This window comes from Podarcis cretensis, assembly GCF_951804945.1.
Source record: "Podarcis cretensis genome assembly, chromosome: 6".
In the NCBI taxonomy this organism is placed as follows: domain Eukaryota; kingdom Metazoa; phylum Chordata; class Lepidosauria; order Squamata; family Lacertidae; genus Podarcis; species Podarcis cretensis.
Window position 1 is genome coordinate 1,458,127 of NC_137175.1, and position 24,118 is coordinate 1,482,244.

General features: G+C 45.6%; 1 protein-coding gene and 1 long non-coding RNA gene across 3 annotated transcripts; one reads left to right on the forward strand and one right to left on the reverse strand.

Annotated features, from left to right (window-relative positions):
- The first annotated feature begins 2,266 nt into the window (after positions 1-2,266).
- Positions 2,267-6,573, forward strand: LOC307218045. Its single transcript, XR_013839692.1, has 3 exons — positions 2,267-2,349; positions 5,543-5,689; positions 6,405-6,573. It is a non-coding gene; the product is annotated as an uncharacterized lncRNA (long non-coding RNA).
- A 633-nt stretch (positions 6,574-7,206) lies between these two features.
- On the reverse strand, positions 7,207-17,868 carry LOC307218004 (scuwaprin-a-like). 2 transcript variants are annotated; one of them, XM_079980153.1, is made up of 4 exons: positions 17,655-17,868; positions 15,431-15,568; positions 8,261-8,401; positions 7,207-7,402 (listed from the first exon to the last, which is right to left on the reverse strand). In XM_079980153.1, exons 1-3 carry the CDS (start codon positions 17,734-17,736, stop codon positions 8,262-8,264), a joined length of 360 nt encoding a protein of 119 aa, XP_079836279.1. In that variant the 5' UTR covers positions 17,737-17,868; the 3' UTR covers positions 7,207-7,402; position 8,261. The 2 variants fall into 2 exon arrangements, with proteins under 2 accessions (XP_079836279.1, XP_079836278.1); XM_079980152.1 differs by having other exon boundaries at positions 7,207-7,399; positions 17,655-17,867.
- Positions 17,869-24,118: the final 6,250 nt, after the last annotated feature.

Here is a 24,118-nt window from a genome sequence, read left to right on the forward strand (position 1 = left end):
CCAATCTGGTTGCGGATTTACTTCCACCTGGAGTTTGATTGGGTGGCTCCTGCGGACCAAGCAGACTGCTGCATTCTGGACCCTATTGTTCTAGGACCAATCAGACTGCTGCATTCTGGATCCTATTGTTCTAGGACCAATCAGACTGCTGCATTCTGGATCCTATTGTTCTAGGACCAATCAGACTGCTGCATTCTGGATCCTATTGTTCTAGGACCAATCAGACTGCTGCATTCTGGATCCTATTGTTCTAGGACCAATCAGACTGCTGCATTCTGGACCCTATTGTTCTAGGACCAACCAGACTGCTGCATTCTGGACCCTATTGTTCTAGGACCATTCAGACTGCTGCATTCTGGATCCTATTGTTCTAGGACCAACCAGACTGCTGCATTCTGGATCCTATTGTTCTAGGACCAACCAGACTGCTGCATTCTGGACCCTATTGTTCTAGGACCATTCAGACTGCTGCATTCTGGATCCTATTGTTCTAGGACCAATCAGACTGCTGCATTCTGGATCCTATTGTTCTAGGACCAATCAGATTGCTGCAATTTGGATCCTATTGTTCTAGGACCAATCAGACTGCTGCAATTTGGATCCTATTCAACTCAGTACATAATACCAGCCATAGTCCAAGAGTGAAGGAGAGTTCATCCTGGGAAACAGGTTTATACTACATAACTAGTTAAAACTGTGGTAGGGACGCAGGTGGCGCTGTGGGTTAAAGCCTCAGCGCCTAGGACTTGCCGATCGAAAGGTCGGCGGTTCGAATCCCTGCGGCGGGGTGCGCTCCCGCTGCTCGGTCCCAGCGCCTGCCAACCTAGCAGTTCGAAAGCACCTCCGGGTGCAAGTAGATAAATAGGGACCGCTTACCAGCGGGAAGGTAAACGGCGTTTCCGTGTGTGGCTCTGGCTCTGGCTCTGGCCAGAGCAGCGATGTCACGCTGGCCACGTGACCCGGAAGTGTCTCCGGACAGCGCTGGCCCCTGGCCTCTTAAGTGAGATGGGCGCACAACCCCAGAGTCTGTCAAGACTGGCCCGTACGGGCAGGGGTACCTTTACCTTTACTTTACCTAGTTAAAACTGTGACACTTGCTCCCACAGGAGGCAGGGATGGCCACCAACATGAATGTCCTGTTTCTGGGTTTCCCACAGGCATCTAGTTGGCCACTGTGAGATCAGGATACTGGATTAGCTGGGCCATGGGCCTCATCCTGCAGGGCTCTTCTTATGTTCTTACTGTGTGAGCAGATTGAGTGAGGAGTCCCACTTCCCCTTCTCCCCTCTCCTGCCCCGCACCACCCCCACATCTTCTCTGGAGGGTTGGGAGAGTCCCCACAACAGGTTTAGGGGACCTGCAGGGGTGAGCAATGGGAGAAAAGCCAACCCCCTTCAATGCAGGAATCACAGCTCAAGAATCCCTCGGTTCCTTACGATTAAGAGAGGGGGTTCCTCTTCTGCCTCCAGGCTGGGCTAGCCTGTTGTACGTGTCACAACCATGAGAACCACCAGGAAACATTCTCTCCTCGTGACATTATTGAGAGTGGAGAGATTAGAACAGATTATTTTCTGGATAGTACTTACAACAACGTAATCTGAAGCATGACCAATTTGTTCACCTTATTGCCCTGGACAAATTTACCCCTCCTGAAAAAAAAGCCCTCCTGCTCATTCTCTTAGACAATTTGGCATCGCCACTGTTTGCTTTCATAAGCTTTGTGGACACAGATGTACTTTAAAACTGACGAAAACCAAAACCAAAGCAATTTTCCCATGGGAAGGAAGAAGAAAGCATGAGTGGCGCATTAAACTCTCACACCAACCAGGTATAAAGTTAATTTTGAGTCTGATCTTTTGCATGTCTGCTGTCAAAAAAGCCAGTAGAGAACTTTATAACTGAGAGCCTGGTGTTGTGGGTGTCATTGTCAACAGAGACATCAGTCCTGGGGTGGGAGTCTCTTCCCCAAGATACAATGATGGTCCCCACCTGACCATGGTTGTGAGTTTTTGTGCAAACCAGTGGTTCTCAAAGTGGGTGGGATTCCCTAAGGAGGTGCAACAGAACCTGAAGTGCTATCTTGGATCATGCCCTGCAGAGGGACCTTCCCCTTTACATTCTCCTTGCGGTTCTTTGAGCATTACAAAGGTATTTGCCAACCCCTCCTCTTCCCATTGTTTAAATGTTTAGTCTGGGTGGGGCTCTTGGTGGGATGGGGCATTATAAAGCCACCTGGCTGGCGGCTGGAGGGCACCCCATCCGACCCGGCCATGAAGTCTGGCAGCCTCGTCTTCCTCCTTGTAGGGCTCCTTGCTTTCTGTGCCATGATGCCTCCTGCCTCCGGCAATTGTACGTGACGCCTTTTGGATCCTGACTCAAAGACGGAACCTTTTCTGCCTGGGCAAAGCTCTTTGGACAGGTCTATTCTTCTAGCGCCGGTGCTACTTTGTGGGCAGCTCTGAGTGGGACCCCTTTTGCCCCTCACCCCCCAAGACCCTTCAGAGGAACACAGATATTTCTGTGCCACAGAAGGTTGTCAAGTGGTCAGCCTGGGAATGTTTTAGGGCGGTGGGTCACAATTAGCTAATTACTGAGGACCCTCTATTTTTCAAAAGCCAGGCCATGGACTCCCAATTTTGAGAATTTTGATAACTCTACAGTAGTTACCTCTGCAAAGCATTTTTTTAAAAAACGGGGGGTAGCCTCTAATAAGCAAAGGTATACTAAAAAAAGCAGACTAGGGCTAAGCAATATCTGGTTTTTAACAGCGTGATATATCAGCTAAGGGACGCGGGTGGTGCTGTGGGTTAAACCACAGAGCCTAGGGCTTGCCGATCAGAAGGTTGGTGGTTCGAATCCCCGCGACGGGGTGAGCGCCTGTTGCTCGGTCCCTGCTCCTGCCAACCTAGCAGTTTGAAAGCACGTCAAAGTGCAAGTAGATAAATAGGTACCGCTCCAGCGGGAAGGTCAACGGCGCTTCCGTGCGCTGCTCTGGTTCGCCAGAAGCGGCTTAGTCATGCTGGCCACATGACCCGGAAGCTGTACGCCAGCTCCCTTGGCCAGTAAAGCGAGATGAGCACCGCAACCCCAGAGTCGGCTGCGACTGGACCTAATGGTCAGGGGTCCCTTTACCTGTTACCTTTTTTATTCCCAGGTTAGGCTGCAATCCTAACTCCACTTACTTGGGAGTAAGTCCCACTGAACTCAGTGAGATTTACTTCTGAATAGATTTGGTTAGGATTACACTGTTAGTATGGATAGGACTGGACCTAATGGTTGGGGTCCCTTTACCTTTATATCGGCAGCTAATTATTGTGATATATCACAATGTCTGAAATTGGAGATTAGGTGTGGGGATGAGGGAAGGAACAGCCATGGAGATGGGGTGGGTGGGGGGAGGAGAGGAAGCGGAGTCACCCCCACTGCATGGTTTGAGTGGGGGGAGATGGGGATGGGGGGGCTGCATCAAGCGCGGTCAGCTGGGCAGCCAGCAGTAGCAGCCAGTGAAGAGGCACATCCACTGTGGCTGCTACTGCTTTCCTTCTGACTGAGAAAAGCTGCTCCGCCTCAGTGCCAGGGGAAGGTAGTGTCAGTGTGCCGTGAAGGGAAGGCGATCAGCTCCCTTGTTCTCCCTCAGCATGAAAGAAGACAGCTCAGGTCAGCAGTGTTATTGGCTGAGCTCATTGTGAGATATCAGCGATGCCTTGAAATCAGCTGCCCTGCTCTCCCTCATGCAGGGAGAGAGATGTTGCTGTGTATTGCCAGGTCAAGATCATTATCGCGGTGTGATTTCAAAACTGATTTGGGCCAATATATTGAAAAATCACAGAGTGATAAACAGACCATAACATTTCTGGTATTGCCATGGAAAAATGACAACCAGGCAGAGGGCCTTCTCGGTAATGGCGCTCGCCCTGTGGAACGCCCTCCCATCAGATATCAAGGAAGAAATAATAATAATAATGATAATTTATACCCTGCCCATCTGGCTGGGTTTCCCCAGCCACTCTGGGCAGCTTCCAACAAAGTATTAAAATACAGTAGTCTGTTAAACATTAAAAGCTTCCCTGAACAGGGCTGCCTTCAGATGTCTTCTAAAAGTCTGGTAGTTGTTCTTCTCTTTGACATCTGGTGGGAGGGAGTTCCACAGGATGGGCACCACTACTGAGAAGGCCCTCTGCCTGGTTCCCTGTAACTTGGCTTCTCGCAGTGAGGGAACCCTTCAGGTCTACTAAACTGAGGCCGTTTAGGGCTTTAAAGTTCAGCACCAACACTTTGAATTGTGCTGGGAGCCAATGAAGGTCTTTCAGGACCAGTGTTATGTGGTCTCGGTGGCCACTCCCATTCCCCAGTCTAGCTGCTGCATTCTGGATTAGTTGTAGTTTTGGGGCCACCTTGAAAGGTAACCCCATGTAGAGCGCATTGCAGTAGTCCAAGCGGGAGATAAATAGAGCATGCACCACTCTGGCGAGACAGTCTGCGGGCAGGGAGGGTCTCATCCTGTGTACCAGATGGAGCTGGTAGACAGCTGCCCTGGACACAGAATTGACTTCTGCCACCATGGACAGCTGTGAGTCCAAAATGACTCCCAGGCTTCACACCTGGTCCTTCAGGGACACAGTTGCCCCATTCAGGGCCAGGGAGTCCTCCACACCTGCCCGCCCCCTGTCTCCCCAAAATAGGAATTCTGTTTGTTAGGATTCAACCTCAATCTGGTAGCCACTATCCATCCTCCAACTGCTTCCAGGCACTCACACAACTATCTGACGTTTAGAAGACATCTGAAGGCAGCCCTGTTTAGGGAAGTTTTCAATGTTTTTAATGTTTGATGTTTTATCGTGTTTTTAATATATTGTTTGGAGCCACCTAGAGTGGCTGTGGAAACCCAGCCAGATAGGTGGGGTATAAACAAACAAACAAATAAATAAAACTTACTGTTGGGGGGAAGGAAGGGATGGGGGATGCCGACTCCCAGGGTGTGTTCAGTGAACCCTCAGGGATCCCTGGACCCCCTAATTTGTTTTTAGGGGGCTCCAAAGGGAATCCTTCCCTTCTCTTGTTTGGGTTGCCATCCTCTGCAGCAAACCTGAGAGCTCAATTTGGATAGGAGGAAGGAAGAGAAGTGGGCTGATAGCTGGGGAGGGAGGGGGAGATGGAGACACCCCCCCCCAACACACACACAACTGAAGCTGGTCCTAATAGCTTCAGCCCAAGAGCAGAGCAGGCTGAGGAAGGAAATATCGGCCGCACATCCCATAAATGAAAGGAAATGGAGGGACATGAAGGGAAAAGGGTGGCGGCTCTGGGGGGAGTTGGCCAGCCCCAGCGAACACTGATCCAGCTTCAACCCAGATGCCCATCCCTCTACTGGGATGGAGACAGGCAAAAACTAGGACCCTCTTCATCCAAGCTGTGCTCATCCTACAAAGGCAAGGCTTATTTGAGTTAGGGATATGCAAGAAGAGGCACAACCCTGTTCTGCCCCTAAGTTGCCTTATTTTCAAAAGATGTCTCTAAGCGAGGACGTTGGTCTGTGTCACAGGGCCTTGGAGGTCGAGGGCTGGAATCTGCCCTTTCAACTTGAGAAGAGTGAAGCAACCTTGCCAGCAGAAATGTACGCTTGATCTTCACTGCCCTAGCCCCAAGAAATGCTGTCCAAACATGTGCTCCATGGTCTGCGTATATCCAAGTAAGATGCCGATCCCTTTGTGGAAGAACACAGCACTATTATGTGGGTGTGGATGATTTGTTCTTGTTTATTGGGTTACAATTTGAAACTGCAATATTAAAGCCAGTTAAAACAAATCAGTTTTATATAATTACAAATTATTTAATTTTATTATCTGTTTTTAGGCACCAGGCGAAAATCTTCCTCTTCAACCGGGTCTTTGGCTGATTAATATTCTACAGCCTTTTAAATGTCTCCATGGGAAGGGGTGGGGTATTGTTTTGCTGGTTTGTTTTTCATTATTTACTTGTTTTTATTCTGTATTTTGTTCTACAAACCATACTGAGTTTTTATGATGAAGGGTGGTATATAAATCTAATAAATAAATAAATAATAGAATCAATTGCAAACAAGCAAGCAAGCAAATGTTCCTGGCTTTTACTGCATGACTATTTTTAATTACATTTTGAGAGGCCTGCTTGTATCTGAAGAGAGGTATGCAAATGTTTGCAATGGATAACTACAATTATTATTTCAAAAGATCCAAGATGCCAAAGCATTTAGTTCTATGGAAATTCCTGAAACTCGTCACCTGAATTTTGCTCCATTTTGTGTGAGACGCAGAGAATAGGATGGGAAATGCATAAAATGTTTGTCCGAGGGAAAATGATGGTAAGTATTGTCAAAGACAAAATAATTAGGCACAAGCCTCAACACTCCTCTCTTCTCTCATCAGGGCCATGACAGTGACACCAAGCCTGAAATCCCAGCAGCTTCTGCAGTCTTGGTTTTGGAGATTTGAACTCAGGACCCAGCGTGCAAAGGGAATGATTGTTCCAGCTCCCTCCTGACCCTCGTGGGCTCATCCCAGCCCCCTCCCCTCATTGCAATAAAATGACCCACATCACTGCACTCCAGAGTGTCTTGTTCTTGAGTCTTGTTTGCTTTTATCATCCAAAAATTGTTTGGGGAAGAAGGGAGAATGTTGCTGCCACAATAATGGCGTGTCAGTGTTGCCTTTGTTCTGTTTTACTTTGTTCTGCCAGGGATGATTTAGCTGTGATTTCTGCATTGGACTAGATGAATAGCAAGAAAGGAGATTCCAACTAAGCATCAGGAAGAACTTTCTAGCGGTAAGAGCTGTTTGAAAGAGGAAGGGGCTCCCTTGGAAGCTGGTGGGTTTTGAAGCAGAGGTTGGGTGGCGGTCTGCCAGGGATACTTCAGCTGAGATTTCTGCATTGCAGGGGGTGGGACTAGATGACACTCAGGGTCCCGTCTAACTCTACAATTCTATGATTCTGCAATATTGTTTAATCAGGAAAAATATGCATCCTGCTGCTGTCGGATTTGAGGCATCCACACACACAGAAAATTCTGAAGCCTCTGGCCTTTTTTGTAATTTTTTTTTCTTTCTGAAGCCCAGGAAGGCCTCTTTCTGCTTCCCACAGAGGAATAATGTCATGAAAAAAAAAGAGTCAGAAAAAGAGAGCCCTCTCCCTGCCAAACACACACCCACCAACTCAGACACATTTCTAGGATTCAGGTGCAAATATCCAGGTTTATTTATTGCAAATAGCAAAGGGGAACTTGAGTGAAATGGGCTCCAGCAGGAGGAAGAAGGAGCAGGGAGACAACTGGCTCCAGGAGGGGGGCTTCAGGGTCCAGCTCAGAGACCCTTCTGGAAAAGTCAGGACTGGGCGCTGTCCTTGGTGCTGGACTTCTTTCAGGGCTCTGCTGAGGATAGAAAACAGAGTCAGACAAGAGGAGGAAAAGGAGGAAGAAGAACCCAAAGATAGGCTGAAGTTCCACTCTCAAGGACCCTCTTCAGAGCTGTAGCTCAGCGGCAGAACTCTGCCTTGCATGCAGAAGGGCCCAAGTTCCCTGGCCTCTCTGGGTAGGACTGGGATATCCTTGCTGGATATCCTGGGGTGCTTCTGCCGGCCAGTATAGGCGTCAGCTGAGCTTGATGACCCTATGGTGCAACACAGCAAAAGGCAGGTCCTTGACTTCTGCCTTCTTCCTTATAATTCTTTATCTGTATAGTATTCCTTGATTCATGTCCCCAATGCCTTGTGCAAAGCTTTGCTACTGCTCCCTCCCACCCTCCTCCCTTGCCTTAATGGGGCAAGGAAGACAAGCACCCCAGAGGGAGCATCCACTGCTTTTTTGGGGTTATGACAGGCATCCATGCTGACACATTATCAGTAAGGCCAGTGTCGCATGCGCAAGAGTGCAGCCTGAGCAGTGGTAAGAACCAGTTTAGGAGGAACTTAACACTGACCGTTAAAGTGAAGACCGACTCCATATAAGGTACAATGGGGGTTCTGCTGGTGAAAATGGGTTGAGTAAAGTTGCATTTTGAGGACTGTGGTTGGATGAAGCAATGGTGGGGCAGTGGGGGTGTCATAAATTGTTGACCAGAGGATGAACAGCTAAGCTGGTGTATATTTTTCCTATACAGAGGGAGTCATAATGGAAAGCTCTTGTTGACCAGCGGGGAGTTTGGTATGACCCTCAGTACTGGAACTCCCAAGGGAAATTTCTCTGACAACTGCCTCCAGGGTAACCCAAGGATGATTTGAATTAACTCACCTTAGACGGGGTAGAAGCAGTCTGTCTTGCACCCATATTTGCAGCACTTCTTGGGCCAGGGGCATTCATAGTCATTCATACACCTTAATTCACAGGTTGTCAAAGTACCTTGAGGTGGTATAGGGCATCTTCCAGACCTCTCTGCAACACAAAAGAACCCCAAGGCTCTCAGACCCTCCCCAAATGGTGGGCTGCGGCTCAAGCATATTCCCGCAGCCAGAGAACCAAAATGTCCTTTGGAGGGTGGGGTGAGAATGTTTGGTGTGGAGACCTTTTATTCTAGTCCAGCATTCTGTTCTTACAGTGGCCAAACAGTTGCCCATTGGGAACAAGCAAGGATAATTCAAGCACGAGAGCAGCTCTCCTCTCCTGCAGTTTCCAGCAACTGGTATTCATAAGCACTGCTGCCTCCGACTGTGAAGGAGCCCTCAGTATAACCTGTTCCTTGGATTTTTCTTATCCGCTTTTAAAGCCATACTTTCTCCCAATCTGCTAATTGTATATTATAACCAAAGTCTCTGGCCCAATGTATCATAACCGATTTAACTTCTTCGTCCTTTGTTTGCCATTCCAATAGCATTTTATACATTTTTGACAATACCTTATAATCATTATTTATTATCTCTTTTTGAAATCTAGACTCTCCTTCAATATATCTCCTCTCTTTACAATCCTTTTTAAACATTTCGTTTGTTTGAAAATAGTGCAACCAATCATATACATATCTTTTAACTTGTTCATATGGCTTCATTTTCCATTTCCCCCCCTTCTTTAATTACAGTATCTCCATAAGTCATCCAGTCCTCTCTCATATTTGTCTTTTTAACACTCATGACCTCCAGTGGGGATAACCAACGAGGTACATTCAGTTCCAAAATATTTTGGTACCTGTCCCATATTTCTATTAGGGCACCTCTAAAAATATGATTGACAAACACTTTATGAGCTTTCTTCTTCCCCGACCATAGATAAGCGTGCCAACCAAACCTGTTATCAAAGCCTTCAAGATCCAATAACTTATTATTTTTTAATGTTATCCAGTCCTTTAACCAACAGAGACAAGATGCTTCATAGTAAAGTTTCAAATCTGGCAGGGCGAAGCCACCTCTTTCCTTCGCATCAGTTAGTAACTTAAATTGTATTCTTGGCTTTTTGCCCTGCCAGATATATCTTGAGATCATTCTTTGCCACTCTCTGAAGATCTTTGTCCCTTTAATTATTGGAATCATTTGAAATAAGAACAACATCTTTGGAAGTACGCTCATCTTAATTGAGGAGATTCTGCCCCAAAAAGATAATTTCATCCTACCCCACACTTCGAGGTCTCTCTTTATACCATTCCAAGTTGTTACATAATTGTTTTGATATAAATCAATATTTTTTTGGGTTATCCATATTCCTAAATATTTTACCTTCTTCGCCACTTCCATCTCTGTTTCTCTTTGCACTTCTTCTATTAAACTTTGATCCATATTCTTCACCATTAATTTAGTTTTCCTTTTGTTTAATACAAACCCAGCCACCCTTCCAAAGTGGTCAATTTCTTTTATGACTTCGTTTAAACTACTTGTCGGATCTTCTACCGTAATTACCAGATCATCGGCAAAGGCTTTTACTTTGTATTGATTTCGACCTACTGTAACCCTCTTTATTAGTTCGTTTTGCCTGATTGAACTGAGTAGGACCTCCAGAACCATAATGAATAACAGTGGTGAGAGAGGGCATCCCTGTCTTGTACCTTTCTTTATGTTCACTTCCTCTGTAATTACATTGTTTACAATCAATTTTGCTCTTTGTTCTGAATAAATCGCCTTTATACCATTATAAAAGTCCTTTCCCACTTCCATCATTTCCAAATTTTTCAACATGAATTCCCATGAAACATTATCAAACGCTTTCTCTGCATCCACAAACATTAATACGGCTTGTCTCTCATTACTGGCAGTCAAATATTCCAAAATGTTTATTATATTTCTCACATTATCCTTCATATGTCTGCCAGGAAGGAAACCTGCCTGATCTTCGTGGATATATTCTTGCAATATCTTCTTTAATCTTTTTGCTAAGATACCCGAAAAAATCTTATAATCTGTGTTTAGCAGAGATATCGGTCTATAGTTCTTAACTTGTGTGGGATCACAGTCTTGTTTTGGTATGAGTGTAATAAAGGCTTCTTTCCAAGTTTCTGGTATATCCTGTTGTTTCAAAATATTATTCATAACTTCTTTAAGTGGTACCGTCAAGGAGCCCCTCATTTCTTTATAGTAAATGGCTGTAAATCCATCTGGTCCTGGTGCCTTTCCTTTTTTCATCTCTTTTATAATTTCTACTATCTCCTCCTTCTCAATTGGGGCGTTCAGTCTGTCTTTCTTTTCTGTCGGGATCTTTTGCACCTTTTTTTCTTTTAGAAATTTCTCTATCTTCTCTATATTATTTTTTTCTCATTTTGCGTACAAATGTTTATAAAAGTCCAAGAATCCTTTTCTGATACTTTTTGGGTTTTCTATTTCCACACCATCCACAATGATTTTATTAATTGTACTTTGCTCTTTCCTTTTTTTAATTTGCCATGCAAGCCATTTTCCAGGTTTATTTGCGAATTCAAAATTTATTTGTCTCAGTCTTTTGATGTTCCATTCGACTTCTTTGTTAATAATCATAGCAAACTGTGTCTGCAAAACTTTAATATTTTGTTTTATTTTGATGTTATTTGGCTTTTTGATTAACTTTTGTTCGTTGTCCATTATTTGTTTTAAGATTTCCTTCTTCCCTTTCTCTCTGTTCTTATTTTTGATCACATTCTGTTGGATAAAAAATCCCCTCATTACCGCCTTGCTTGCATCCCAGACTATACTCATCTTTGTGCCTTTATTCATATTGTCTGAAAAGTACTCCATCAATTTTTTACGTGCTTCTTGAATAATTTTTTCATCTTCCAAAAGGTAATCCTTCAATCTCCATCTGAATGTTCTCTCTTCGTAGGCTTTTATCTCCATTTTTATCGGATTATGGTCCGAAATTACTCTGGGTTGAATTTCTATTTGTTGGATTCTGGTAGTTAATTCGTTCGAGACCGAAATTTGATCTATTCTTGACATGGACTGATTCGGTTCCAAATAAAATGTGAACTGTTTTTCTAATGGGTGTCTGAGTCTCCAAATGTCAATTAAGTTAAGGTTTTGCACCAATGAGAAAAAGGTCTTCGGTAGTTTACCTTCTTTGCTGTCACTTTTTTCTCTCAATCTATCCATTTCCATTGATACAACTCCATTCATGTCTCCCATTATTATCATTTTTAGGTCCATGTATTCAAACAATCTTTCTTCCAATTTCTTGTAAAAATCAGTCTTATTTCCATTAGGTGCGTAGATCCCGACAATTATTAATTTTTCGCCCTGCCAATTGATCTGTATTGCAATCATTCTTCCTTCTTTGTCTTTGAAAATCTGTTGAGCTTCTATATTTTTCCTTACATAGAGAACTACACCTCTCTTCTTTTCTTTATCTGAGGATATAAATTCATTTCCCAATCTATTATTAATCAGAATTTTTCTATGTTTCCTTGCCACATGGGTTTCTTGGAGACAGATGATATCCAAATTTTTCCTTTTTAAATATTGTTCAATGTTGTTTCTTTTCTTCTTATCATTCATTCCATTAATGTTCCAATTCCATAATTTCAATGCCATATTTTCTGCTGATTAAAAATATAAAATTTTTATTCCGGCTTACGTTTTTATAATCCCTCTTCTTTTTCTTCCTCCTCCTCTTCTTCTTCTTCCTCTTCTTTCTCCTCCTCTTCCTCATCCGTCTCTATTCTTTTTGTACTTTCCTTTTAGAATTTTTCCTCCCATCGGATCAATTCCTCCTACCGCTCCTTCTTCTACCTCCTCCTCTACCATTAATTCTTTATATCTTCTCTGAAACTTACTTGTTTCTTCCAGACTTGTAAGTCTGTGTCTCTTGCTTTTGTATATGAAAGAAATCCCCTGAGGGAATTCCCATTTGAATTCAATCTTATTTTTCTTCAGAATTTGGACCAATGGTTTATACGGGTCTCTCCGTTTCAACAATCTGACCGGTATGTCTTTAAAAATAATTATGTAACTCCCATCGATATTCAATTGTTTCTCTCTATTTTTTTTGGAGTATTAGGTTCCTCATATCTTTGTCTTTAAAGGTAATCAAGCAATCTCCTGTAACCTTCCTTGTCTTGGTTGTCCTTACTCTCATTCTGAATGCATTCTGAACCTTCCTCTCCACATCTTCTTTTTGTAATTCCAACCATTGAGCAATTTCCGTTATTAATTTGTCTTTAATATCTTCTCCTTGAACCTCTGGAACTGCTCTCAACCTTAAATTCACCTCCCGTTGTCTCAATTCATTCATGGAGATTGCATCCCATAACTCCTCCTGTGTTTTGTTTATTTCTGAAATTCCTGCCTTCATCTCCTCCTCCTCCTTTTTCACTTCTTTCATCTCCACTTTTGTTCTTTTTAATCCTTCCTCAACAGATTGTGTTCTCTTAATAACTTCTTTTATTTGACCTTTCAATTCTTTTACTGTATCATCAATTTTTTGGTCCATTTTCCCAATTTTATTGTCCACCTGTTCAATTCTGGTATCTACATGTTCCAATTTATCCTCTAAATTCTTTTCGCTTTGTCTAATTTCCACAAACATTTTTAAAATTTCAGCTTTGAAATCTGCCTCAGGTTTTGAACCTCTTCTTTCTCCCGGTGTTCCTCCCTCCCCAGCTTTCTTCGATGTGTGAGACATTTTCCCAATTTTTCTTTCCTCCAACCAAATCGCTTTTCCGTTAGGTCAATCCCACTACCTCCCAATTTTAGATGGGCCCAACCCCAATATGTACTTACCGTATTTTTCGCACCATAGGACGCACTTTTTTCCCTCCAAAAATGAAGGGGAAATGTGTGTGCGTCCTATGGTGCGAATGCAGGCTTTCGCTGAAGCTGGAGAGCGAGAGGGGTCGGTGCGCACCGACCCCTCTCGCTCTCCAGGCTTCAGGAGAGCCCCACCGCCAGCCCCACAAGCTCGGGGGACAGCGGGGAGGCGGAACGCCGCCATCCCGCTGTCCCCCGACTTGGTTAGAAGGCTGGCGGGGGGAGAAGCCTGCTCCTCCCCATCGCCAGCCCCGCAAACTCGGGAGACAGCGGGAGAGGCGTAGCGCGCCCTTCCCGCTGTCTCCCGACTTGGCTAGAAGGCTGGTGGGGGGGGAGAAGCCTGCTCCTCCCCATCACCAGCCCCGCAAACTCGGGAGACAGCGGGAGAGGCGTAGCGCGCCCTTCCCGCTGTCCCCCGACTTGGCTAGAAGGCTGGCGGGGGGGAGAAGCCTGCTCCTCCCCGTCGCCAGCCCCGCAAACTCGGGAGACAGTGGGAGAGGCGCAGCGCGCCCTCCTGCTGTCTCCCGACATGGTTTGGAGGCTGGCGGAGGGCTTCCTCCTCCCCCAGCCCCGCAAGCTCCCAGAGCGATGCCAAAGCTGCGCGCAGCTTCAGCATGGCTCTGGGTCCCGTTCTGGGGGAGGGGGAAGCTCGGGCTTCCCCCGCCCCAGCCCCGCGTCTCCAGCCAGGAGACGGTCGCGGGGCTGCTTTAGCCCCGTGCGTGCTCTCCTGGCTGGAGAGGTGACGCGCGCCTATGGATGCTCCTGCCATATGTGCGCGTCACCTCTCCAGCCGGGAGAGCACACGCGGGGGCCTGCTTTAGCCCCCTGCGTGCTCTGCCGGCTGGAGAGGTGACGCGCGCCTATGGAGGCTCCTGCCATAAGCGCACATCACCTCTCCAGCTGGGAGAGGGTCTTTCATTGGCAAACATCAGACAATCTCATAGATTCATAGGTCTTTAACAATGGAGTCTGGAAATCCCCTTTCTGTTACGCAGTTTTTATTTTACAGTGACACCAAAGTCTAATTGCTTTAACTCAAATCCACAAGCTTCAAAAAGGACCTAAATAGCTCCGTCTTATTTCCTCTGTCTCCCCTTCTACTTTAAATCTTCTTTGTTTAGTTTGTATCTTCCTGAAAAGTTATTTTTTATTCAGTTGAAGGGGAGAAGAAACAATAGCCGCAAGCGGTAACTTACTTTCACTTTTGATCGCTTTGCTGTTTCCATGCGTTTTGGCAGATTGTGGATAAAAGCCGGTCTCGTAGATTCTAATTTTTTTCCATCCGGTTTCTTTCCTTAATTTAGGTTTCTTCTTTACATCCAATTAAGTCCGAATTTCTTCCAAATCGAGAATTGAGAGCTCTCCTTGCAAGCCCGGGGCTTCGTTTCTCAGAGGTAGCTATGGCCTCCCTGCAGCCCGCTCTCCCCCCCGCCGTTCTCTTCACCCCTTTAGGAGTTACCTGACGGCCGGGTGGTTCGCGTTTCGACTGCCTGCGGGAACCTGAGTGTCAGAACACCCTCCTGACACTACTTCAAGGGGTCACTGCGCCCTGTGACACCCCCAAATCCTCCGAAAAACCCGGGATTCCCCAAGAGGGAAAATCCCTGCTTGCGCTCGGATCGCTGTCAACCGGAAGTCCCTAAGACGTGTTTTTTCTAATTACAAAAGAATGTTAAAAATTGAGGGTCATCTTATACACGGATAGTGCAGAGGGGAGGATGGGCAATTGCTTGCAGCCACAAGCAGGAGACTGCCAGAGGTGATTGGGTGGGTGACTGGTGGCTGTGGCAAGGCCTGCTGTTGATTGGCTCCTGCTGTGGCAATTGGGCAGGTGATTGGTGGCTGCTGGTGGCAAGTGGGCAGATGGTTGTTGGATTCAGCGACACTGATGCATCTTATACACAGGAGGGAGATTGCCCAGAGTTGTTGATCGCTCACCCGAATGACTGACGCTGCCAATTGCCACAGCAGCAGCCAATCAACCAATCAGGTTCTCAATGACTTCTCACAGGATGGCACTGTTTGCCTCCATGGTTGGAGACAGCGATGCTTCTGAATGCCAGCTAGTGGGGAAAAACACGTCTTATGCACCGAAAAGTATGGTAGTTTAACAGGAGGCAGTGAAGGCCACCACCCTGGATAGCTCTCCTCCTCCATGAATCTTCTGAGTATAGAGATTCTGCAATTCTTCATAAGTCACAATGGCTTTGGTTCATGAAGAGGAGCAGCTTCCTATCCCCACCCTCCGCAGAATAAATGGTCTCACCTCTGACAGGATAAGCACAAGATCGTGGGCAACTCCCGCAGCACTTCTGAGCTCCAGGGCATGACCAGTCATCCTCGCACTTAACCACGCAGGGTCCAACCATACCTGGCTGACGCCCAGGACAGTGCCCAGGTTTCTCTGCAACAGAGCAGAATTCCAAGGTTGAGAGATGTCTTTGGCCAGAGAGGCTGTCTCCATAGCTGTCAACTTTTCCCTTTTCTTGCGAGGAATCCTATTCGGAATAAGGGAATTTCCCTTTTAAAAAAGGGAAATGTTGACAGCTATGGCTCTCTCTCTTCATGTGGGATGGAGCTCCTTTGCGTCCAGGATTCAGAGGAGCCCAGGATTCCTAAGGTGGGCTCTATTCTGCTCAGGGGTCTGGGGTGTCACACAAAATTTGTTGTTGTTGTTGTTGTTTAGTCATTTAGTCATGTCTGACTCTTCGTGACCCCCTGGACCAGAGCACGCCAGGCACTCCTGTCTTCCACTGCCTCCCACAGTTTGGCCAAACTCATGCTGGTAGCTTCGAGAACACTGTCCAACCACACACAAAACTAGACTTCCCAATAGCTCCCCACCCCTGCTGTAAGGTGGTCCTTGCACTCTCAGCAGCTCAGGAGCAGAACAAGTCTTGTCTTTCGGAGCAGCAGGAAACAAGATTGCTCCATCTTCCATGTGGTGGCCCTTCAAGTATTTGAAGATAGTTCTCCTACCTCCTCTCGGTCATCTCTTCTCCAGGCTAAGCAGACCCAATTTCCTCCACCATTCCTCATAATGTTTTGTTTCCAGACCCTTTACCTCTTGGTCCTCCCTCCCCTGCAAGAGCCCTTTACTCTAGTCATGGTGGGGCAGGCTAAGTGGAGAGTCCACCTCCCAGCCTGGCTTCTCTCTCTTTATATCTCCCAAAAGCATCAGGGGGATTACAGAACCTGAAGGAGTACACCTGAAGGAGCGTCTCCACCCCCATCGTTCTGCCCAGACACTGAGGTCCAGCTCCAAGGGCTTTTTGGCGGTTCCCTCGCTGTGAGAAGCAAAGCTACAAAGGGAACCAGGCAGAGGGCTTCTCGGTAGTGGCACCCGCCCTGTGGAACACCCTCCCATCAGATGTCACCTGACATTTAGAAGACATCTGAAGGCAGCCCTGTTCAGGGAAGTTTTTAATGTGTGACATTTTAATGTATTTTTAATCTTTGTTGGAAACTGCCCAGTGTGGTTGGGGAAACCCAGCCAGATGGGTGGGGTACAAATAATAAATTATTATTATTACAGAACCACAACACGCCCAGGAAGGTGGTGAGCAGGACAGAGTGGAACTTCTTTCCTCCCTCACCAGGTTTTGCAACAAACCGTCCCAACGGCTGAAAAGCTGTGGGCAGCCTTTCCACAGTGGTGCCAGAGTGAGGAGGGTGGTTTGGAACCACACCTGCCGCCTCCCAAGGGAGAAGGGGATTTGGGGCTGATGTTCTGCAAGCCAGGATGCCCTTCCATGCTATTCCCAGTTGCACTGGCAGCAGAGAGGGAGGCAAGGGGATTCCTGCATTGCAGTGGCTTGGACTAGATGACCCTCAAGGTCCCTTCCGCCTCTATAATTCTGTGGTTCTACGGTGGAGCTCCAGTGGGAGAGGTTCTTCTGGCCTCCCAAAGTCCCCTGAAGGGCTCAGCCTGGGTCCCTGAAGGCTGCCTGGACCATGGCAAAATTCAGGGGCAAACTGAAGATGTTCCTCTGCCCCAAAGGAGTGGGCGGCAGGAGCTTAGGGGTGCCAGCCAAGGATCAGCTAGCTGCTCATCACTGCTATAATATTTTAAAAGCCCCAAGCAGTGTAAATGAGCATAAATAGCACAAAAATGCATCATAAAAACATGTGGAAAGAGAACAATACAGCTTCGCTGCTAAAAAATGACCAGTAATATCTATATTTGACCAACAACTAATTTGAAGTGGTTTGGCAGAACATAAAGTTCTTTTTTGTAAATGATGAAAACATAAAATAATTGACCCACCATTTTTTCCTCAAAGGGTGAGGGTGTTCCCTCTTGACCCAAGCAGGAGGGTCTGTAGTGGAGGCAGAGCTATAGAAGGGGAGATGGAGAGATGTTGGAGATGAGGACTCTTTCAGCTACCCATAGGCAGTTTGCTAATCTATGGCTGACCTAGAGAGTGTTTCTTCTGGGGGATTAGCAATATGGAGGGGATGGAGAAAAAGGAATTCAATGGGTCACTCACCTGGACGTTCCTGACCAAAGACAGGTGCCAGCTCACCCCAGAAGGCTAGGAGCACGACAAGGTAGAGGTTGATGAAGTTCATGGCGAAGCAGGTTTGAGTCCCCAGCCTGCACCCAGGAGGCTTTATAGCACATCCAGAAAGAACTGACTGGACAGTTCTTGAGCTCCACCCAGATGAATCAAAAAGCAAAAATTGGCAGGGAAAGGCTGGAGGTCCTGGGTGCCTGGAAGTGAAGCATTTCCAAGCCAACAACACCTTAGTAGGCAGAAGAGGAACTAGCTGAGTCTAGGCAGGGGTGTGCCTTTCTCATGATCAAAATGCAAACAATTGCAGAGGTGAGGAGCTGCCTTCAGGCACTTCCAAGCACCAGGAGAAGTGCAGCTGAAACCCAGAGGCTCAATGCCAGCACTGAGTCTGGGTGGCCTCAAAAATTCTCTTGCGTATTCTCTTAAATTCTCTTCATATATCAATTTATTGGAGATACGACATTCAAAGAAAATGCCATATTAAGTGCTTGGTTGGCAGTTGCAGTTTTATTTAATCTGAATTCTCCTTCCTCACTTGTTCCTGTGCTGCACATGGCAGTATAACCCTCTGCGATGCAGTAATAATGCACACTCAGGGGGTGAAACAGCACAAAACGCAGGCTGAGAATGTGGGGTCCAGTGTGCAACCCCATGAAAATGCACCTGGAAAAGTCACTTTTCAGCCTTCCATGGCACACTTGCAGTCCCCTAGCCTGAACAGTGTAAAAAGCAGAGACATCACCTTGCCAACAAAGGTCCGTATAGTTAAAGCTATGGTTTTCCCAGTAGTGATGTATAGAAGTGAGAGCTGGACCATAAAGAAGGCTGATAGCCGAAGAATTGATGTTTTTGAATTCTGGTGCTGGAGGAGACTCTTGAGAGTACTGTGGACTGCAAGATCAAACCTCTCCATTCTGAAGGAAATCAGCCCTGAGTGTTCACTGGAAGGACAGATCCTGAAGCTGAGGCTCCAAGACTTTGGCCACCTCAAGAGAAGAGAAGACTCCCTGGAAAAGACCCTGATGTTGGGAAAGATGGAGGGCACAAGGAGAAGGGGAGGACAGAGGACGAGATGGTGGGACAGTGTTCTCGAAGCTACCAGCATGAGTTTGACCAAACTGTGGGAGGCAGTGGAAGACAGGAGGGCCTGGCGTGCTCTGGTCCAGGGGGTCACGAAGAGGCAGACACGACTAAATGACTAAACAGCAACAACAGCCTGAAAATCTGGAAGGTGGTAGAGCTCAGAAGGGACCCCCACTCATGTGGAAAATGGATCCATCCAGATAGCAGAGGCAGATTTAGGGCTGCGTGAGTTGTACGCATGCACTGGCTGCTGAGCTGAGGGAGCCTGGTAAGAGAGGTGCTGGACTTTTGGAAGGAGCCATGAGGCTCTGAGAGTCTTCTTGCTTCCTTCCCAAAACCTAGTTATCTCTTTCTCCCCTTGGGAAAGTGGGTGGGAAGGCTCTAGAACCCTCCCAGAGCACTCTTGTCTTCTTCCCAAAGTGAGAAGGCTGGGGGGGCCCTGGGTATTTTGCCTCTCACAGGGCGCCATAGTACCCAAGTCACCCACTACATGTGGTCTTGCCCATGGAGGAAAGCAATGCATTTATGAGGCAGAAATACCTTCAGAAAGGTCACAAAAAGTGCCTTAGCTGTTTCATAATAGTTGGCTGCAAAATCACGTTAGAGAGAGAAGGATGTCCTCTCTGCCCTCATCGGGTCTGCCAGCTTCCTTAAACCTCCTGCTTCAGAAATTCCCTGTTAAACCTGTTTTCTGAGATATAAAAGAGGCACTGCCCTGGCTAAAGCTAACTTTAAACTTCTGCTGCCTTGCAGCTATACTCATTCATGAGAAAGGCTTTGGAAGTAAACCCCAAGGAAAAACCCGTACCCGCTGCCTCGTGGGACCTCTTTGGGAGAAGAAAAGACTAGGGAGTGAACCCTACACAAATCCAGAGTGGAGTCCCTAAGATGTTTGGGTGGCACCTTGTATTCCTCCCTCCAGCAACTCCTGCAGCCAAACTGGTGCCAAATGCCTTCTTATGCTTTCCTTTGGGTTAAATCAGTGAGGCTGAGAGGAAGGTTTTGTTGTATGGGAAGCCCAGGACCTTCATAAACACTGCCCAGGCATGTGTCCCAGGGAGGTCACCCAGCAGAAATGACATAGGAGACAGCAGTTGCAAGTTAGCAGCCTGCAGCCACAGCAGGAGCTGTGATTCTCTGGCAGTTGGCTTCTTTCTCTGAGGCACACTCCACTGTCTCTCAAGACAGACAGATGCCAGCCATGCTGGGCAGTGGGCTCCTAAGCTTGTCCATTATGTGATCTAGTGGCCTTCTCCTCCTGGTGGGGCTCCTTGCTCTCTTGGCTCAGCTGCCACCTGCCTCCAGGCACCCTTTGTTGGGGCAAAGAAATCTTAATTTCACATATATGCTAATGGGTTCTGCACTAGTGGTGATGGACTAAGGGTGAGACCTTGGGCTCATAGTAGAGAGCTTGATGAAAATGTTGAGTCACTGAGCTACCCACCATGACCCCAAGGCGAGTCCATGCCAGTTCAGCCCATTGAGCATGCATATACACAATTAAGATGTGTGCCAATATGCATCACTTTTTTTAGATTGAATTGCATTTGACATTTTACTCCCTGTCCACTCAGTTTGCATATGTCCTTTTGGAACTCCTCAAAATCAAAGCTTGTTTGAATGATCCTGAACTGTTTAGTGTCTTCAGCAAACTTGGCCACCTCACTACTCCACCCTAACTCTAGATTGTGTTTGAACCAGCTAAAAAGCACAGACAGGTCCCCATAATGATCCTTGGGGACAAAAGCCAGAGCGGTGAGAGAGCTGAGAGGAGGCTGGCAGAAGCAGGGAGAAAGCAATGCTTGGATTCTGCTAAGATTCTAAGGACAATGGCCTGTTCCAGCAGGATCTTCTTAGGTTCTTCAGCAGGTGCCTTTTATGTTAAAAACATGAGAAGAGACCTGCTGGTTCAGGCCATTGACCTGATTACCTGGGTATCATTACCTGGGTCCCAGGTGAATGTCATGACCTGAGAGCCACTGGGGTCAACACAGCAGGCAGGCATTTCCGATCATACATCACTCTTATACATTGCTTACACAATACTCATATTTCTGTGTTGAGTCAGTTTCTAAGGACAATAGCTTACAGTCTGCTATCAGCAGCTAGAAGGAAACTGAAGAGAGCTTGGGCCCATTAGGAATGCAGAGAAGCTGCCAAGTTCCTTCAGGCTAGTTGGAAGAGAAGGAGCTGGGCATGTTTAGCCTGGAGAAGAGGAGGTTAAGGGGTGATATGGTAGCCATGTTCAAATATATAAAAGGATGTCACATAGAGGAGGGAGAAAGGTTGTTTTCTGCTGCTCCGGAGAAGTGGACATGGAGCAATGGCTCCAAACTACAAGAAAGAAGATTCCACCTAAACATTAGGAAGAACTTCCTGACAGTAAGAGCTGTTTGACAGTGGAATTTGCTGCCAAGGAGTGTGGTGGAGTCTCCTTCTTTGGAGGTCTTTAAGCAGAGGCTTGACAACCATATATCAGGAGTGCTCTGATGGTGTTTCCTGCTTGGCAGGGGGTTGGACTCAATGGCCCTTGTGGTCTCTTCCAACTCTATGATTCTATGATTCCATGATTCTATGAGGAACTATGCACTGGTAGAAAGGCAGAGTACAGTATCCCTAGGCTGTGATGCTGCTTACACAGAACATGTTTCAGATACTTGAGAGGTATAACTCAGGAGTACCATACCTGAGCGTTATGCCTGAGTGTTGTACGATACCTGAGTTTTATAATTCAGAGGTGCCAAGGCTCTGCATCCATCACATCACATACACAGCTGCCTTCAACCTGCTAAGTGCTGTATCTGCAGAAACACCTTCCCACAGCCCAGCTGCAAGGCGCATCCATGATTGCTTAGGCAATGTGTGTGTGTGCATGTTTGTGTAACCAATTCAGAAGGGTTAGGCTGCAATAGATTGCAATGGATTGCTTTGAAATTATTATTATTATTACAGTGGTACCTCGGGTTAAGTACTTAATTCGTTCCAGAGGTCCGTACTTAACCTGAAACTGTTCTTAACGTGAAGCACCACTTTAGCCAATGGAGCCTCCTCCTGCTGCCGCGCCACCGGAGCACAATAATAATAATAATCTGTGCAGCTGTCAATACATTGTGAGCAAGTCCTTCACAGCCTGTGAACCTCCCACCCCATCATAAGTTGATAATAATGCTACCTCTGGAGATTTGGTCAGCTTTAATCCAATCTTTTATACAATCTTCTTTTATAAATTCAAGGTTTCTTATCCCGATTACAAAATTTATTCATCATGCTTTGCAACCCTTTTCTCTGTCTCTGATATCTTAACTGGTAACATTCTAAATAACAAAATAGTCTAGACAAAATTTTCATTTTAATAATCTCTGTTCTTCAAAACAATGAAAGCTTAATTTTTTCATATTCCTCTAGCTTTTCCTTAACTTCTTTCTTTAATTTGTTAAAATTTTCTTGTTCTAAATCAGGCATAGGCAAAGTCCGGCCCTCCAGATGTTTGAAACTACAATACCCATCATCCCTAGCTAACAGGACCAGTGGTCAGGGGTGATGGGAATTGTAGTCCCAAACATCTAAAGGGCCGGAGTTTGCCTATGCCTGTTCTAAATATTTTAATTTCTTGTTATATTTATTCCCAAGTACTTGATAACATTTCTTTTTTTTTTTAAAGGTATTTATTAAAGTTTCAAACAAACAAGAAAGAAAAAGGTTTCATGTCTTGTCTTTCATTTGCTTGTTTCCCTGACCTCCTCACGCCTCCCTTTTTTTGTATTCCAGTTCAGTTAGTTAATTTAGCAAATCCTTTCCCTCCTTGTTTTTATCTTAATCCTTTACCTTGATGTATTATAACTTTGCATTCTCACCTAATAACAATCCATTTTTACATACTCCTTTATAACATTGCTGCTAAAACCACTTAACTTCATTCCGACATCATTCTAACATTCATTAATTTTGCAATATTTATGTAAGTAGTCTTTACATTTCTTCCAATCTTCTTCCACCGACTCTTCTCCCTGGTCTTGGATTCTGCCAGTCATTTCCGCCAGTTCCATATAGTCCATGACCTTCATCTGCCATTCTTTCAGGGTGGGTAGATCTTGTGTCTTCCAATACTTTGCAATAAGTATTCTTGCTGCTGTTGTAGCATACATAAAAAAAGTTCTATCCTTCTTTAACACCAATTGGCCGACCATGCCCAAGAGAAAGGCCTCTGGTTTCTTCAGAAAGGTATATTTAAATACCTTTTTCGTTTCATTATAGATCATCTCCCAGAAAGCCTTAATCTTTGGGCACGTCCACCAGAGGTGAAAGAATGTACCTTCATTTTCTTTACATTTCCAACATTTATTATTGGGCAAATGATAGATTTTTGCAAGCTTGACTGGTGTCATGTACCACCTGTATATCATTTTCATAATATTCTCTCTTAAGGCATTACATGCCATAAATTTCATACCTGTGGTCCATAACTGTTCCCAGTCAGCCAACATAATGTTATGTCCGACATCTTGTGCCCATTTTATCATAGCAGATTTCACCGTTTCATCCTGAGTGTTCCATTTCAACAGCAAGTTATACATTCTTGATAATATCTTTGTTTTGGGATCTAACAATTCTGTTTCCAATTTTGATTTTTCCACCCGGAAACCAATTTTCTTGTCCAAATTGTAAGCCTCCCTTATTTGATAATAATGAAGCCAATCTCGCACTTTGTCTTTTAGTTTCTCAAAGCTCTGCAATTTCAATTTATCTCCTTCTTGTTCCAAGATCTCCCAATATTTCAGCCATTTGGCCTCCATATTGAGCTTTTTCTGAGCCTTTGCTTCCATCGGTGATAACCACCTTGGGGACTTGATAGCATTTCTTACTTTTACATCTATTTTTTATTTCCTTCAAAAAATTTCGTGTTTCATCTCCCTCATAGTTAAATATCATCATCTCTGATTTGGACCAATTGGCTTCTCCAAAGATGTCCTGGTCTTCTTAGTCCAGTCACCCATTCTGCTGTTTCCTTGACAAAGAACATGCCTAGCAGTTTTACCAGGGACCAGGAAGTGAATTTTCTGATGAGTTGAAGAAAATGTTCCAATTAACATTTGTTAAAAAACCTGAAGCATTTCTGTTAGGGATTGTAGGAAAAGACCTGCCAGGGAAATTTAAGAACATTTTCATGTATGCAACAACGGCGGCAAGAATGAAGAAATCCCGACCAAAGAACTGTGGCAAGAGAAACTGATGTATTATGCGGAACTGGAGAAATTGACACACAAACTGCGTGACAAGGACAACTGCGACTTTAAAGAAGAATGGGAACTTTTTACAAAGTGCTTAAAGAAACAACAAAATGAACTGGACTCCTT